Source organism: Trachemys scripta, chromosome 2, assembly GCF_013100865.1.
Source record: "Trachemys scripta elegans isolate TJP31775 chromosome 2, CAS_Tse_1.0, whole genome shotgun sequence".
NCBI lineage: Eukaryota > Metazoa > Chordata > Testudines > Emydidae > Trachemys > Trachemys scripta.
This window is the reverse complement of record NC_048299.1, coordinates 56602960-56621551: the sequence shown is the minus strand read 5'-3', so window position 1 is coordinate 56621551 and position 18592 is coordinate 56602960. Positions and strand designations below refer to the sequence as shown.

The 18592-nt window shown below is 44.4% G+C and overlaps 1 protein-coding gene across 2 annotated transcripts; it reads left to right on the top strand.

Moving 5' to 3' along the window:
• The first annotated feature begins 15514 nt into the window (after nt 1–15514).
• Nucleotides 15515–17935, top strand: SP8 (Sp8 transcription factor). Of its 2 annotated transcripts, none has more exons than XM_034760592.1 (2): nt 15515–15622; nt 16478–17935. In XM_034760592.1, exons 1-2 carry the CDS (start codon nt 15602–15604, stop codon nt 17933–17935), a joined length of 1479 nt encoding a protein of 492 aa, XP_034616483.1. In that variant the 5' UTR covers nt 15515–15601. The 2 variants fall into 2 exon arrangements, with proteins under 2 accessions (XP_034616483.1, XP_034616484.1); XM_034760593.1 differs by having other exon boundaries at nt 15515–16031.
• Nucleotides 17936–18592: the final 657 nt, after the last annotated feature.

Here is an 18592-nt window from a genome sequence, read left to right as displayed (position 1 = left end):
AAGCAGGCCCTACCTTTTCATTTCTTGCCTTAGGTTCAGCCTGATCAATCACATGAATAAATTATGACATCCCCTCCCACCCTAAGGATGACATTTCCTGCCACCTGCCCCTCCAGACCACATCCCTTGGAATTCCTGGCCTTAAAGTGATGAGGCCCCCTAATAGAGCTTGTTAGGTTAGGCTAGGTCTTTCAATGGCCACCGTGTCTATTACAAGTGCTCAGAGTGTTTGGGATGGGTGCTTGACTATAAATTGAGATGCATTTTTTTTTCATTTCCCATCTGCCTCAAGGAAAGGAGGGGAAAAACTACAGCACATGAAGGACATCATACTAATAATCCTTTTATTAGCATGAAATTCACACCTGGGCAGAGAGCCCACACAAACCCTACACACTAATTAAGGTCCACTTAACTTTATTTCATGTATGCCATCTGCCCAGAAGTGAATTTCACCTTAGGTATTGCAGTGATGAGATTAGTGTAGATAGATCAAGTGTAGCCTGATCCTCTTCTCATTTACATTGGTGTTACTGATGAGTAAAACCCCATTGAAGTCAAAAGTCTTTGGACCTCAAGACAAATTTTTAAAGGTATTTAGGTGCCTCAAGTTGCAGATAGGCGCCTAGTGGAATGTTCAAAAGTATCTATGACCTTAGCTCCCATTGATTTCAAGTGAGCGAAGCCTATTCCAAGCATTTGCCATCTTGCTGGAAACATGCAAAATAAAAACGTAGTCCCTATATTTAAAAAAAAAACAAAAAAACTTTTCAGTCTGATTTTCAAAATCAGGGGGGAAATATTGCTACTGTTGAAAAAAGTCTCATTTAAAAATGTAAGAAGTTTTCAGTGATTGTTAAATAAGATTTATGACAAAAGATTTGTTGTAGTTTCAGGTCTGACCAAATGATATAGTTAGGCTAACTATACATCCTGTTTTGGCCGGGACAGTCCCTTTTTTAAGCCCTGTACCGGCCGTTCCAACTGTTTTGGCAAAGGTGGGCATTTGTCCCGTTTGTTCTTGCCAACTTGATCAGTTGGGTAGGGCAAACAGGTCAAAAAAGTGGGGTGCAGAAGAACATGTGGGGGGGCAAGTGGCAATGCCAGCCCTGCACAAGTGGGGAGGCAGGGCTGGAGTGGGGGGAAGGCTGTACCCAAGAGAGCAGCAATGCCAGCACCAGCCTAGTATGGGGCCAGCTCCGCATGGGAAGGGGGGCTCAGGCCTGTGGCTCAGGCCAGCCCCAGGTGGGAGGTGGGGGTGGGGTTCAGACAAATGTCTGGTGCCAGCCCTGTGTGGGGAGGGGCCCTCGGGCTAGCCCCACACGGTGTCCCATTTTTCCTTTGGGAAATATGGTCACCTAGGTATAATTTTTATTGGCACTTGTGGTCAGATCAAAAGCGTACGCCCTCTCATGCATGATTGCATTGTGGCAGGCACTGCTAAGCTTGCAATTTCTCCTGAGAAAGGAGGGCAGGCACCAATTAGCCCCAGTGGCCAGCAGTCTGTGGAGAGGCAGTTCCTGATGATCTGGGTACTTGGAAATACCTGCACCACTGTTGCCCTTTTTAGGCTACTACTTAGAGCTAGAAAAGTGGCTGCATGCACTGCTGTAGATGGTAAGCTCTACTGTCATCTACTACTGTATATTTGTAAAGTGCCTAGCGCAATGGGGCCCCATTCTTGGATGGTCCTGAGGCATTACCATAATAAACATGATTAATAATAATAATAGTTACTATCACGTGATAGTATGAGGTTTACCCCAGATACTCTCAATTGTCGTAATAACAGTTGCAGCCCATAACTTTGGAAACCAACCAGCATGGACTGTTTATTTGATTATTATGTGGTGACAACATCAGTGCTAACTGTAATTAACAACTTCATTTGCAATGCCATTGAATGCTGAGAAGGATATCTTCATTTATAAAATTTCAGGTTCCTTTAGTTTCAGATACCTTTTAAGTGGCAACTCTGTGTGTGTGTGTGTGTGTGTGTGTGTGTGTGTGTGTGTGTGTGTGTGTGTGTGTGTGTGTGTGTGTGTGTGTGTGTGTGTGTAAAAAATGTGTTTTGGTTTTTACTTGCATTGAATGAGCTAATGTGAGTCACTTTTTTCCCATCTTTGCGCCAACACAATGACAGTTGTAGTGTCGTTCCAAACCTGTAAGAATAAATGAACATTTTCTGCTTTATTTATACTCATATAAATCTATCATTTATATGCACATGTATACATGCCTAGATGTAAATTATTGCTAACAATTTTAGATTCAATTAAAATGTATTTTCTTAACAAATGCAAGTTCAGACTAAACCAATTAGATAGAAACACACAGTAGAATCAACATTCCAAATACCTTTTAAACTGCATATTCTTCTATTCAAGCAGTGGGAAAACAATACAATTACATGGAAGGACTTGTAGTAGCTTGCTTAATGCATGATGAACATGATGACCAAATACTCAATCCTCCTACCTCTATATCCCAGCAGTATCTGAAAGGAACAGGACAGCTGTAGTCTCCTTGATTTTGGGCCACACTAGTGAATGGAATGACAGATGTAGAGCTACTCTTTCAAAGAAGGCAGGAACTCCTCTCTGTCAAACAAAGAAGATTGACAGTCTCAGAGCCCAATTTATATGGTTAAAAAAGCCAGCTGCTTCTTTAACAGTTGTAGGCAGTATTCCTAGTGTAGCAGAAAGTAGATGAATAAATTAATAACTACTAACATGATGTTATCTGGTGAATGACTTTGAGCACACAATACTCCCACAATAAACTATAGTAGACTTAATGCCCGTTCCCCCGTAGAATAAAAAAGGTGTCCATATAAACTACTAAATAAATTAGGTTCCTAAACTAGGATTTAAAATGGTCTCCATTTTATGTATTATACCTAATTACCAATCACCAGCAACACAGACAAAATATAAAGCTCTCCTCAGATTAGTGGCTGTATCCTGTATGAGAAATTAATTTCAAACATACCCAAAGGGCAAGTTTTTAATAAATGCATTTGAACATTTTTAGCTAACATATTTGATATCTGTTTGATCTACTTTTAATGTAGACACAAACATAGATTTGGAGAGTACTTCTTTATCAGTATCTTTCAATTCTTCATCAGTCAAGAGTATAAGGGGGAAAATAGAATATGTTCTGCAAAATGTACATGATGAACAGTAGATTTTTGAAGGGCAGTATTTTGAAAAACTCACATGACAACATATAGCCAGATGATCCTCCCATCAGAAACATTTAGCAATCATTAAAGGGTCAGACTAGGTTTGATTAAAAATCTGTTGAAATCTGCATATACAGATTCTGGGGAAAATAAACTAATACCTTGCTCTTTAGTGTTTAACTAGTAAGATAACTCCCTGTAACTTTTTATTTTATGTTAAAAAATGAGATTTAGGAGATTTTGCTTTTTGAAATTTAGTAAAAAAGTTATTCTTTAAAACTTTGTTAAGAGATACATCACATTAGTTAAATTTAATTAAGACACCAGGAATTCTGAGCTAAGGGAGTAGTTGATTTATGAAATTTAGTTCTCTCATTGGGCCTGATTCAGAGCCCACACTGAAGTCAATGGGAGCTTTTCAATCTGGCCCATAAAGCCAAACATAAAAACTAACAAATTGTAAATAGCCTACTATATATACAAATTTGTTAAGCTCTAAGCATTTTCCACAATTAGAAGTTTGCAGTACTATACATAACAGAAATGATAATTAAAACGATGGTGAATTTTAAGGGCAAGACACTAGATTTCTCAAATTAAATATGTAATTCTATATTAAAAGAAAGTGAGATACAGCATAGATTGCATTAGATTATAATAAATCAGGGCATTGGAAGAAGGATTAATGCTTGTAACTCAAAGAATTACTGTAAGTATAACTGTGGTAAAGGCAAATATATATTCAAGTAATACATTATTATTAAAACAATATTCAATTTTATTAAATAATAATATTATTAAAATATCCATTAGAGATCAAAACGTGGTTGTCACTTTTCTTTTTCATTTCATGGTTAAAAAAATACCAAAAAGATGAGAGATTCAATTGCACCGAGTAATATTTTACTCCACACGGTCCTATTTGTTTCAAGGGGACGACTCCCGTGGTAAAGTGCTACTCAGCATGAGTAAGGGAGTCAGATTTTGGCCCTTCTAAGGACTTTGGGGTTGTGCCTTCACGTTTTGGAGTGTCTTGGATCACATTTAACCCTCCCAGTTGAGTTCTAGAGCTAATAATGGGTTTAATCGGGGCTCTGGGGTGGGAGGAAGGAGAACTTTAGGCAGGAGTGACTGTCCTCTCCAGCTTCTGCTGTTCATTCTGTATTTCCCAGTGCCACTGGGCTCTGATTAGACAGACACACGCAATCCCCCGGAAAACAAAGGGTGCAGCCAGCAGGGTTATTGTAAAGGTGGGAAGTCGCCGCCCCTCCTCCCTGCTAATCAGAGACAAAGGATCTGAAGTGCCCGCCGCCGACCACCCCTAACAGTCTGCCATAGCTTCACTTGCAAGTGTCCTCTGTAGCCTGTTCCCTGCCAAAGGCACTCGGAGCTGCAGGAGAGACTCTGCTGTGTGTAGACTGCGCCCCGAGGAAATGGAAAGAGAAAGAGAGAGAGAGTGTGTGTGTGTGTGTGTGGTTGGGGAGGAGGGGTAGAGTTACCGCCCCCACTATGAACTCTCCTCACACAAGAGGGCACAGCCCCTCGTGCCCATTCATAGCAACCCTGTTGCTTGCACCTGCCAGCAGAACAAGTGGCAAACACATGTGCTTCGAGTCCTAATCTCTCTCACACCCTGGTGTAGGAACAAGGCGCAAAGGGGCGGGGGAGGAAAGAGAAAGATCAACACGGAGTAGTGTCAGAGGGTCCCCTGTTAGCGTTCAGATGCAAGGGCGCTACTCGTACCGAGAGGGCGGAGTGGGGCGGGATCAGGGGAAAGGGTGGGATCCGAGGGGCGGAGGGGGGTTGGGTAGGGTGGGATACACCGTGCGGAGCTGGGATTTGCCTTTTGTCCTTTACCCTCCCCGCCTGTCAGTGCTGAGGGCCAGCGTGATTGAGAGGGAGTGTGTTAGAATTTGTGGGAGTGTGTGTGGCATATAGGGAGTGAGTGTGTGCGCGCGTGCGCTAATTGGGTGAGCGTGGGGAGGGCAGATCTCAGGAAGAAAGTGTGTGTGTCTGGGGGGAAGGAGAGGGGAGTTGGATGCAAGGGACCGCTGGACACCGCTGCTGTCCTCACACAAGTGCACCAAAGCAACCCGAAAAGGAAATCCAAACCTCTCTGATCATGAACTTACCTTGTTGATAACAGTTGTACATAGAGCTGGGCAATCTCCGGCTGCGCTGTAATACGTACACAGGTGCTTTCTAATTGGGACACCCCTTCTGCGTGTGTATATGGTTATTTTTCTTCAGGAAATGTATGCCCTCGGTAAGATTAGACTCTGATTTTGACCCGGGTTGGAAAACAATTTCCTGCTGTATAATAGTGAGTGTGCACTGCCCTTTCACGTGGAACAGAGATGAGACCATGCCAGCGTTTTCCTACTTGTCCGCCTTGCACAGGACCATTCTGTCCTTTTATCTTGCCTCTCTCCTACAGAGCGTCGTTAGATAATTAGCTAAACACCCTCTTAGTCCTGGCATTGGCCTCTCCTTGCACAGGGCTAAATGCTGGCACCTGGATTTGCTTCTGGCCATGAAGGGGCAAATCAGTAAGAAATTGGGCAACACCAATTCACCAATTTGTTGTTGCATTTCAGGCGCATCTGCCAAAGAGTTGCATGCAAGAAAATACAAAAAAGAAAGGTCACTCTTTTCATCGGCACCAGTAATATTGTGACTATTACTAAAGCCTTCTCAGAAATCGAATCCCTCAGAACTACTCTCTGTGTTCCCTACACCACTGAATAACGAACAAGCCTGTTGATTGAAAAGCTGCCTTTATTATATATTCTTGTTTAACTTTAGGTCCAGTTCATCTGGTCTGCACCGTGTCACCACTCGTGCCCATTTTACACTATTTATAGAAGCAGGCAAAATATAAACCAAACTTATTCTTAGAGAGGCGAACAGAGGTCTCCTTCAGAAAGGGGCGGGGGAAGCGTCATTGAGTAAGAGGCCATATTCCAGGACTGGCATATTTTAAATGTAGCCAAATATATTTGAGGCAGAGCTGCAAAATCTGATACAGAGGCAGGAGTTGAGCAGTTGCCAAGATAGTCGCATCTCAGCTATCCCAGATTCCCTGCGTAGGTTAGATTTGACACGACCAGGGCGGTGTATGAAAATACCAGGACATTTTAAAAAAGGGTGATAGACACAATCCCGCAATGGAAGCAGGAGGGAGTAAAGGTTGAAGGATCGGACCCGAATTTTTAGCTCAGTCAGCTAAACAAGGGGGGCCCTTGTGGGAGAGGGGGAAGGGTGAGTTCATCTCCAGGAATCTCTAGTAGCGTTTGATGCAGAACTCTTGGGTTTTTGATTTCCAGCTGGCGTATACATGAAAGCTCCAGAAGCCTTAGCTGATCTCACCCATTATTTATGTTCGCCATTTGCGTTTAAAATCAATGTATAACTTGACTCTCTAGAATCCCCTTTGAAGAGGTTTACCCAAAGTGGCGTTCATACGGCAGCCTTTTATTGCACTATAACACTGTATGTAGGAAAAATAGAAGGAGTTAATTATTGTGGTTGATAACGGACAAGCAAACGTCTGACCTTTGATTTGTACAATGAATTATTACGGCAGAAAAAAAAAACCCGAATGTTATGTGCAGCGTCCTGGAGGATCAGTTCTGTATCCCCCTGAAAGTCCTTTGGATAAGGCTCTGACTGTCAGGGACTGTCCATTGAAAAGAAGGGAAGATCACTGTTGTATTATTTTTTCAAGGACAGAAAAACAATCGAACTTTAAATAGAAGAAGTGCCTAACCAACTCAGCAACATTTTCCTCGAGTTCTCTAACAGAAACTCTCGAACAGTATGTATTGTTTGCAATGCTATTCTGTACATGTAGATAGACAGTCCCGTTTTTAATAAGTATAATAAGCCTCTACAGAGTTAAGGCGTTACCTAAATGCCAGTGACTTAAAACCAGTGCATTGCATCTTTGGCTGTCAAATCACATTAACAGCAGTAGGTGGCCATGGTTTCAAACGGACTTCCCAAGTCTGATATTAGTACGGCTCTCTATGAGCTGAGGGGTGAAAACATTATCTAAGTGATATACTGTACGTGGAATCCAGGGTTAGTTTTTGTGTTCTCATGCAATGCTCTCGGTATCCAAAGACAAATTTGGAAACCAACCTGTCTGATTAGTGTTTGGGTTACTGGGGGGCGGGAGTCGGAGGAGGGAGGTGGAATTTTCACAGTAATGCGAGAATGAATGACATCGTTCCGTCTGAACTAGGGTATGTGAACTATACTGCCATCACTTCTGGTTTGTGAATTAGCTCGATATTTACGTGATAGCACAGCATGGGCCAAATTTTGCTCTCTTTAACGATGCGAAATTCCCTTTGAAGTCAATGGGATTGAAGTCAATGGGCGTTTTTCCCCATTAAAAAGGCACAAAATGTGCTATAGAAATTAATATCCATTTGAAACAGTATTTAGAGCCGAATTCTGCCCCCCCCGTTACATCTGAGTGAAGCCAGCGGGCCCAACTCGCTTGAGTAGGGCAAGCATGATTTGGCACTTTGCATGTAAGAGCCAAAAAGAAGAATTTCAGGGCCAAATTCTGCTCTGAGTTACAACCGTTGTGAATTCGGAGCCGCTCCACGAAAGTCAATCGAGTTTATACGATTATAACAGAGAGCAGAGTCTGGCCCTAATTCTTTTCACATCTTATTGATCCCAGTGTGTAAACTCTAAATCACAGAGGAACACATTCTGTGGTCCTTAATAGAGCAAAATGCCCATTAACTTCTATCCCATTGACTTCATTGGGAATTTCGCTCCATTAAGGACTGCAGAATTTGTCCTAAAATGACCACAATAATTTTGTTGCCGGTAATGGAGCTTCAAAGCCTTCACTAATTAGTAGCCAAGAATCCTTAAACACTTGTTCATTCTGTACAAATTAAGTGTATTCTATGTGGAGACTGTGAAACAGTTAAATGCTTCCCATTCAAATCTTGGGGTATGATAGTAATCATATTAATATAATTTTACAAATACTACTTATACACAAGACTTGTCATAAATGGTTTTTAGTTTAGTAACTGAAATGATAGTATCACAGCAGTGGAACACAAATTACTGGAAAGTTATGGGAAATGTTATCACCAACGGAGATAATCAGAGATAACTTTCAAATAATAATGGTATATGTATGTATTTGTATATATTAGACACACGCCTAGTCAATTGTGTTTGAAAACAATTCAGATGACTCCAAATTAAATTTATTAATTCAAGAATCAGGCCCTATAGTAACTAGCTAGCAGATTGTGGTTTGATCAGTTTCACTTTGTATTGACACTTTGCTTATAGCTTTCTGACTAGCAGATTTCTGATTACTGGGGGAAACATAACAGAAAGGAAAGTACAGAACTCGATCAACTTTAGCAAAAAAAAAAAAAAAAAAAAAAAAAAAAAAGCCACAACTAAATTAAACTGTAAATAAACGCACCCTTACATTATGTTACATCCTCATCAGAGACTATGTTCAAACTATGGTATACACGATTTTTTAAGCAAAATGTCCTGACTGAATTCCAGATCTGAAGTTCCAGCAGTATAATGGCTAATGGCTCAGTATCTTTTAAATTGTGTTATTAAATAGCCTGATACCTAGATTCCTAAATAAATAGATTTCCCCCTGAAAAATGCGATTTCTTTTCTGCAGAATCTGGTTTCAGGAACAAGTTTCACCTTGAGATAAAACACTCTTTGCAACCACTGAGGATCGTGCGAAGATTTTCTATTTTCCTGTGCAATATACCAAGAGAAGTGAATATAAAGGATGAGTGACATAAACTTTTAAAAAGACAATCCTATAACAAAACTATATACAATCTGCGTAGAAACCATCCTGTATTAGAATAAGAAACAGAAATGGCGCCCAAACTAAGGGCATACACAGTACATTACCCTCCCACCCCCCAAAAATTCTGCTCCTACATTTTGGTCAGCATTCTAGGCAAAATATGCTCAACAGATGATAGCAGAGATGCAGCCAGAAAACAACTCCAGCTATTTAAACTGCCAAATGAGACATAAAGCCGCATTGTAAAAATCATCTGGAAAACAGGTTTTCCTATTGAAGTCTCTATGTGTTAATTACTGTGATCTGGAAGAGCTCTATATCTAAACGCCTGGAAGCCGACTTTCACCCCGCATATGTAAATGAAGAAAGCGCTGAATCAAAGCCAGAGGGTTCATGTTCGGATTCATTTCCATGCATGCCTAGACATTAATATGTGTTCATGTAGGGTTCGTACAGTACGAGGTGTTATTTCCTTATAAAGAAACACCAGGTCTCGCTTTCCATTCTCCTTACGAAATTATTCGCATTATTTATGCTACATTGAGCGATCTAATTTCTTCGTGATAGTCAGCTAATTGCTCTGGCAGGTAATTAGAAGCGGTTTACAACGCAAAGGGCTTTTGCAGTGCCCCTCGGATTATTAAGTTGCTCTGTAAATTATACCATATCTGTCGGGGAGGGAGAGGGGGGAGGATAACGATCTTTTGAGCAAGTTCTTCTCCTGCGATCAGAGCTCAAAATGCTTTTTAACAGGTTTTATTTTTTCCCCTGGCTTTTTCCTGGACTCGAATTATTCTAAAGCACGCGATCTGAAGCCCATTTTGTTCGTGCTCACTGGTCCAGAATAACTTGGCCATTATGACCGGGAATGGGCCAGGTTTGAAGCGAGCTTCCTGTGCGCTGGCAATATCCAGCAGCAGCCATGTGGGAAAAGAATGGCTTAAATGGGGACATCTGTTCAGTGTTGCTCATCTCACTCTTACAGCCAGGTCAGGTTAAGAGAATAACCTGGTCGCCACCTTTCCCCCCCTCCCTAGTTAATACGACTTGGGGGGAGGAGAGAGGAGGCAGTGGGGACGCTAATGGCTCTGTTATATAGGCAAATAGCTACAAAAAAGGTGGCAGCTATACTATAAGTGGACTAGTAAATAGATCAATATTGGGCAAATCGCAGGACTTCTGTCTATTACGACGATCCGGAAAACGGGAGCTACAACTGTTTAATGGTATGCAGCATTATCGGAGGGTCAGGAATTCCTGTATTTAATCGACAAGGATTTATTTTCAGCTTGTCGTTTCTCTGCAAATGCCAGCACGTGAACACCCGTGGGAATGTTTCATTTTTCTTCTTGTATATACCCTGCAAACCGTGACTTCTGGTGCTCTGGTGGTGTGCGTGTACGTGTGTGGGTGGTGGTGTTTTTTTTAATCTATTTTCAGGGCATAACCTGGCTGTAGACAATCACTATCAATGGGAACGTCAGATCTCCCACACCGATTTCTCAGATGTTTACTGTTTCTTGCCACCCACTTGTAAAGCTTGTACAACGATTCGAACACGTGTGGTTAAACCATCGGACCCAGAGCAGCTCCTAGATTATTTGTAATTAAGCAGAATTCCCAAAGTAACATTTATCTTTCCGAAACTGCGATTGCAATTGTCAACCGTCTGGAGGAGACGCTGGGTAATCTGGAAGCATTACCTCCTCTACTAACAGAGCAGAATGAAAAGAAATCAATAGTTCCAAGGATAAGGATTTAGTAGTTTTTAACTGTAAGTGGTAGCTGTGAGGAAGTGAGATATAGCAGAAACACAGAAAACAGCTTAAACAAATCTATTCTAGGAAAAACCAAAGCGACCTACTGTATTGCAGAGAGCAGGTCTATCTCGCGCATTCTCGCTGCCTCTCTCCCTCTGCATAACAGAAATACAGGCATACACACGCACGTAGATTAGAAGCTCACTTTCACTCCATAACATGCCTCATGTACTTACACGATCACTTAGGAACGCCGCTGGTGTACAGTTACACAATATCCGTGAAAATGTTGCTCAGTTATATTGTATACACCTCCATCTATAAAATGATATGAACGCACATCTCTCTCTCTCCCTATAAACACAATAATATGTGCATACTGTATTCATAGACTAATCTAATTGCACAGGCATCGATATTTGAGAGACGCATACCCTCTTTTTGACCAAACAAAGCACAATTTTTGTCCTCAGTCAGCTGAAAATAGAAGATCAATCTGTGCCCTAGCGAAAATGACTCAGTAAGTAAACCAGGCTCTAAGGCTGAGGAGCGATGCCCATTTTGAGACATGTCTACCCTTTTGAGACGAGAAAGCCGCAGCATTAAGGCCGTTTAAAAGTAATCTTGAATGTTTTTGAAAAAAATCGACAGAGTTCGCGAACAGGACTGGGAACAATACTGTGCTTGCAGGTACAACATGAGATATCAATTAGGTACATTGTGTTCGGTAATAAATACAGCCAGAAAAAGGATTCTCTGCTTTTAGCAGAGTCTGCTTCTCATTAGACCAAGATACCCTACTGCACAGCTGCAATCAACGAATTTGCCCAATTAAGTAATGAGAAAAACGTCCAAAATCAGCTATAGCGATGGAGAGATGGGGCTGACAATCAAATAATAACATTAATAATTATTATTGGTAAATGATAATCGGTAATAACAGTACGGTCCTTTCTGGAAGGTGTCTGTGTTTTTTTTTCCCTTCCATTTTTCCTCCCAAGCTGAGCCCTTGAAGCCTGGAGAGTTTGTTGTCACCGCTCAGTAAATCATTAGACACACAGCCAAGTGTCTTTAGAGCAGTAATGTAAAAGGGGGTGCCCGTCTGAATCCACAGGTACCTGCTACAGTCTGTCCAGGTTTTCTTTTCAGCAGGAATGCAAGAAAGGAAGAAACTTTGGCCATAAACCCGAGAGCTACAAAATCGTGCAAATCCAGAATCTGGAGGGACCTCCCCTCACGGGGGTCCACCTCCCGCACGGTTTATCAGCACCCCAGTCCAAGATAGGAGTTTCCAATGCAGTGACCATGAGGGGGTAAGACATCCAAGTCAATTAGATTCTTCCCAAGGCATATGTCAAAACCTGAATTTAAACCAGTTACATTTAAACAGGCAGGTTTAAACTGTAGCCTTCATTTTACGCTTACGGAGACGGCTAAGAAAATGTGCACAATTACTTAGACACTAAGCGATTTAACTGTAATCGTATAACATTCAGGATATTACATGATTATTAATAGATCACAACCACACACAGGTATTATATACACAAAACACACACTCACAGAGTACAAACACTTGCAATACAGTCTCATTTTTGATATTTACCTTCCAGGTGTGATTTGTTCATTATTTAGATTAAATCCTTTCCAGCTATGTCCTTCTGAAATAGCCGGAGAGGAACTATATTTTCATTGTATCAAACAGAAAGAGCCCCCTCTAAAGCACTTGGTATACAGGCAGCTAACCCTTAGGGGCACTTATGTATTTGATTATCAGGGTACTGGGCGTCACACGGGGCCATTGTTCTGGTCCGAGGAAAGGGTTACCGAAAGCTATCCTTGCCGGTAAAGTTCTGAGATTGCTAATGTATACCGTAGACACAAGGTGTTCGGTACACTTGAGCAAGTTGTTCCCAGGATGTAAATTAGGTCCCCAAAGCTGTTGTCCAAATCGAAGAAACAGAGAAATTAATCTGGGAGACAATCCATCATAGCCTGTAATAAAGGGAGCGACATGGATGAGACAGATGATATGATTAAGGAGCTGTGGTCGTTTTAATTAACTTTTTGCTGTCCTGTAATGATCAAACTGGTCAACAGACCCGGTCAATAAGCATGTTAATATCAAACAAATAAAACCAGGGATGATTAAAAACCTCCTGGTTTATTAAATTTGAAATTCAAATGAAATTTATGCCGCAGATGCATACAGAATGCTAATAGATTTTCGCTTTATTGAGAGTGGATCCCACAGGTTTTCAAGAAACAGCACGAACATTTATCTACCCCAGTACATTAAACTTCAAATGGAAAAAAAAGTTTTAATTAATTTCGGAAAAGCCTTTACTTGCTAGCTTTTTTTCATCCCCTCCTCCCCACAAACCTTATCTTACTGTAATACACCCTTAAGTGTAGTGGTCAATAACGCAAATGCAAACAAAATTGTAAGCTTTCTTAAATCCTCTGCCCAGCAGGCAATGTATACAAAAGGGGAAGGTTACAGATGTTCCTGGGGTGAATTCAGAAATGATCAGCTCACTTCTCTCAAATTTCAGAGCTGCTGTTTTTCCAGTTTCAGTGAAACTATCAGACCATCAGAGTGATGCTACTGACCCAATTTTGAGCTTTTTATTCAGTTACGATTATGTATTTGCCTTTGTTTTTCCCCTGAAACCTTTTGTCAAGTTCCCGTTATAGGGGATTTTTGTAAGAGTTTTCCATTATTTCCAATGTCAATGTCTCACGGCTTTATTTATTCTGACAGAGGAAAATAAACTGAAAAATAAAATCTTTCAGAACAAAATTTAAAAAGAAAAGTTAGTAAAAGTATACAAACAAACCAACTTCATAAAAGGCTCATTTCGTACAAAATGCAGACAAACGTGGAAGCGATCTAATTAAAGACCTAACTAGAGAGGTTATTTTTTAAAAATACCACTTAAGCATTGTACTTTGCTCATGTATTGTAACAGACATAGAGGAACTTTATCAGGCTGACAGTAAATGATCTTTATGCAGGCTCTGGCACGCCACAAAATGCGATTTTCTATTCCGCTTGAAAAGCATATTGCTTAAAATGCGTGTTTTGCTCTTAAGCTTTCTGATCTATGTCTTAATAGTTACACTCCAGCTCCAACAGATAAAGGAAGTAGAGATAAAAGTTAATAAGCATTTATACAAGGGAGTCTCTCACGAAAATGCTCCCCCCCGTTTTCTACCGGATGATGGTATTGATTAGAATTAAACCCGAAATTTAAACAAGTGTGCATTAGGTCTGTAAAATGAATATCATTATAGAAGGAGACCAAAGCAATGAAGTTAATTCTTTTTTATTTGTTAAACGGAGTTCCCTCCTTCCCCCACCCCTTCCTCCTTCTGGGCTGGCCTGTCACGCCTTCTCAACAGGCTAAAATCATTCAGAGCAGCTCGCGGAGAGAAACACGACATTTATGGTAACCGTCAGTCTTCAGAGAAAGAAAGCAGTTCATTAATTTACTTCACTCTTACTTCAAAGTATGATAATGTACGTTACCCCCTTAATCAATAGATATGATGTATGCTCAATATCCCCGCAACATTGAAACAAGTCAAAAACCCAAACACCCAAGCCGACTTTACTACCCGAAATGTACACCAATGATACAACCTCACCCAAAGACAGCTGCATTTTTTTCTGAGTTTTAGGAAGCTCTGATGCATTTGATTAAAACAAAAACAAACAGGAAAAAACAAAACAAAACAACCCCCCCCCGCAAACACAGTAGGCCAGTCAAAACAACGCAGCTCTCCATTGCTCACAGTATTAATAACTTCCACCTTTAAACTATCAACATTTGGACGTCAGAGGAGAGGAGATTAAACTGCGTATTTTCAATACACAAAGAGGACTAGCAAATGAAATATTGTTTACACTGTTGTATAGCTGCCGTGTTCCTAAAACTCTGATGACACTTTCTGAGAAATATATACCACAAATTATCTCCGTGTACCTATAACCTAGGGCACTGGCACTGTCCCCACGTGCCTGATATATGGCTTAGTCTGGGTTGCCAAAAACATTCGCACAAAGCAACAGCAATGTAAAAGGAATCCGGATAGAAATCTATCTAACTGTGGGGAGACAATCATTGAACTTAAAAAATTTCCTGTTTCCCTTGAAAAGATAAATAGTCTGAAAGAAAAACGAAGTGAACTGCAATCAGAACTAGTTAGCTATAAGGGAACAAACGCCCCATCAGGAAAGTGGGACCTTTGGATCCACACCAAATACCCAACAAACCAAAAAAGTCCACCAGAAGGCACAATCCATAACTTCTAGCCACAAAAACCCGACTACGTATACATTGCTAAAGGTGGAAAGGCAGGAGAGTAACAAGAGCTACAAAAGAATGAAACTATTGACACTCACTAAACTGAAAATGCTGCAGGGAGTTTTTGGAATCAAGAAAAGGACTGGGAAGGGGGGGAGCAGAAATGCACTTGGGTATTTGCATTAAGTATTTGTGGGCACCCTGTATTTGTGCACCCTCCCTTAAATTTGCAATCTCTCTCTCTCTGTCTTTCTTTTTGGAGAGCCGCTGTTGCTGCCGCGCGGCTGCTGAATGCGTTTGGTGGTGCTGATGACCTCACGCAGTAACGTATCTGAGAGGCCCGGCGAGGCTGTAGATTGGCTGGCTGGGACTCAGCGGCACTTCAAAGCCTGAGAGGGAGCTACAATTGTGGTGGAATGGGCGGAACTGATCATTGTATTGCACACCTCTAAAAAAAACACTGCCTCTGATTTATCAATATAAAAAAGATCCTCTGAGAGGAGGGCACTTTTGTGTGATGGCAACTTCACTTCTAGGGGTGAGTCTAAGGATTTTTTCTCTTGCTGGTTTAATTAGTTTCTTTTTATTGTCGATTGGAGGGGGTTAAAATAGCCCCAGTCTTGACCAGGGCTATCAGTCTCCTCTATTGAGTTTTTTTTTTCTTAAGTACAAGTGAGTTTAGGAGAAAAGAAAGAGGGGGGGGGGGGGGAAGGGGCCAGAGTCACTTTTCAGTGTGCAGGAAAAGGTTTTAAGGGCATTTGTAGAAGCAACCTACAGCGCCCGGGCTGTGCTGTTCCTGTATCCCCGGTGAAGTGTCCTCTCTTCTTTACATGTGACTGCTGGAGGAAAAAAGCAGCACTTTCTCCGTCCGTGTGCAATTGCTAATTTGCAACAGATTGTGGTTTTCTTTTTCCCTTTAACATTTTTCAGCCCGTCGCGTCCAGCAGGTACGTTGAACTTGTATGTTTGTTTATTGGTACGTAGATAAGACTGTCTAGCCACTTTTTGCAACCTGGTCGTCTTTGGCCTGAAAGAAGCGAACCTGTTAGTTCCTGGGGAAAGGAGGACAAGCTACAACGTAGCTGCCTCCGGGTTGAGGGGTTTAGTTTTAGCATCGCGGAAATAAATATTTTTTCACCCCCTCTAGGTTTATCAGCGTTAAAATACCCCAGCTAGCCAGAGGCTACATAAACCTCAACTCTCGTTAGCCAGCTCATTTCAGAGGAAGCCCGGAAAAAACTTTATCTCCTTTCTCGGGGGTGGTGGCGATGGAGCGAGCCTGGGTCAGCGGATTGGGGAGAGGGGTAGGGACGCGATGGGAGGCTGGCGGAGGGGAGGGTTGTTTCGAGGACAGGCTCTGAAGCTGATGCCCTTCTTGTCCCTCTCTCCGCAGGAAGAACCGAGGTTAGGCTCGACTCCTTTGGCCATGCTCGCCGCCACCTGCAATAAGATCGGCAGCCCCAGCCCGTCTCCCTCGTCCCTCTCAGACAGCGCGTCCTCCTTCGGCAAAGGCTTCCACCCCTGGAAACGCTCTTCCTCCTCCTCGGGCAGCTGCAACGTGGTGGGCTCCAGCCTGTCGGGCTTCGGGGTGGCGGGCGCTTCTCGGAACGGCTCCTCGGCGGCTGCGGCGGCAGCGGCTGCTGCGGCAGCGGCGGCCGCCCTGGTCTCGGACTCCTTCAGCTGCGGCGGCTCGCCGGGCTCCAGCGCCTTCTCGCTGACCTCCAGCAGCGCGGCCGCCGCCAGCTCGCCCTTCGCCAATGACTACTCCGTCTTCCAGGCGCCCGTGAGCTCCGGGGGCGGCGGCGGCGGAGGCGGCGGGGGCTCGTCCCAGGAGGCGGCCGCGCACCAGCCCGTCTTCCTCTCCAAGGTGCACACGTCGGTGGACGGGCTGCAGGGCATCTACCCGCGCGTGGGCATGGCGCACCCCTACGAGTCCTGGTTCAAGCCCTCGCACCCGGGGCTGGGCGCCGGCGAGGTGGGCTCGGCCGGCGCCTCCAGCTGGTGGGACGTGGGCGCCGGCTGGATCGACGTGCAGAACCCCAGCGGGGCGGCGGCGCTGCAGGGCTCCCTGCACCCGGCCGCCGGGGGGCTCCAGACCTCGCTGCACTCGCCGCTGGGCGGCTACAACTCGGATTACTCGGGCCTGGGCCACTCGGCCTTCAGCAGCGGCGCCTCCTCGCACCTGCTCAGCCCCGCCGGGCAGCACCTCATGGACGGATTTAAGCCCGTGCTGCCCGGCTCCTACCCGGACTCGGCCCCCTCGCCGCTGGCCGGCGCCGGGGGCTCCATGCTGAGCGGGGGCCCCGCCGCGCCGCTGGGGGGCTCGCCCCGCTCCTCAGCTCGCCGCTACTCCGGCCGGGCCACCTGCGACTGCCCCAACTGCCAGGAGGCGGAGCGGTTGGGGCCGGCCGGGGCCAGCCTGCGGCGCAAGGGGCTGCACAGCTGCCACATCCCGGGCTGCGGCAAGGTCTACGGCAAGACGTCGCACCTGAAGGCGCATCTGCGCTGGCACACGGGCGAGCGGCCCTTCGTCTGCAACTGGCTCTTCTGCGGCAAGCGCTTCACCCGCTCGGACGAGCTGCAGCGGCACCTGCGGACCCACACGGGCGAGAAGCGCTTCGCCTGCCCCGTCTGCAACAAGCGCTTCATGCGCAGCGACCACCTCAGCAAGCACGTGAAGACCCACAGCGGCGGCGGCGGCGGAGGGGGTGGTGGCGGGGGCGGCTCCGGCAGCGGGGGCAAGAAGGGCAGCGACACAGATAGCGAGCACAGCGCGGCGGGCAGCCCGCCCTGCCACTCCCCGGAGCTGCTGCAGCCGCCGGAGCCCGGCCACAGGAACGGCCTGGAGTGAAGGCTGCGGCGGGGGGCGGGGGAGACGCTGGGGCTGGGCGCCCTCCCCCGCTCCCCCGCGGGAGTCACTGTGTAAAGGGGCCATGGACATGTAAGTAACGTGCACTGTTTTCACGGACACTCTCCCCAGGGCCTCCCTCCCCGCAGCTTCCGCTCCTGTCTCAGTGCCAGCCCCCTCCAAGCGCATCTCGCTCGCTCGCGCTTGGGTTAAGGGGAACTTGGGGCCAGACAAGAAAAGCTCTAGGGGAAAAGCGACCCAGGCGGAGGCAGATCGGAACAAAATAGCGCGAGCGAGTCCAAGATGGGGGCCAGCGTAGTGTGTCTCACTGAGAAAGTTGGGGGCAGAAAGCGCCCAGTGCTGCCACTTGAAGCATTTGGGTGAAAATGGGATTGGAGACTTTTCTCCCTCTCCCCAAAAAATAAAATAAAATAAAAAATCCTTCCGTGTTTATTTAAAAACCACATGCTGGAAGCAGTTAAATGCCTAACGTAATCGCCATTTCACAGGTCAAGAGTTTTTTACACTTATAAATAATAATTCAAAACAAAACAAAACACCCCAACCATCAAAGATATGCCTGGGAGCAATTCAAAGTTGCCGAAGAAATGGCACATATCGCGGGCTTGTTTTCTGGCTATGGAGGGAATGATTTGGGAG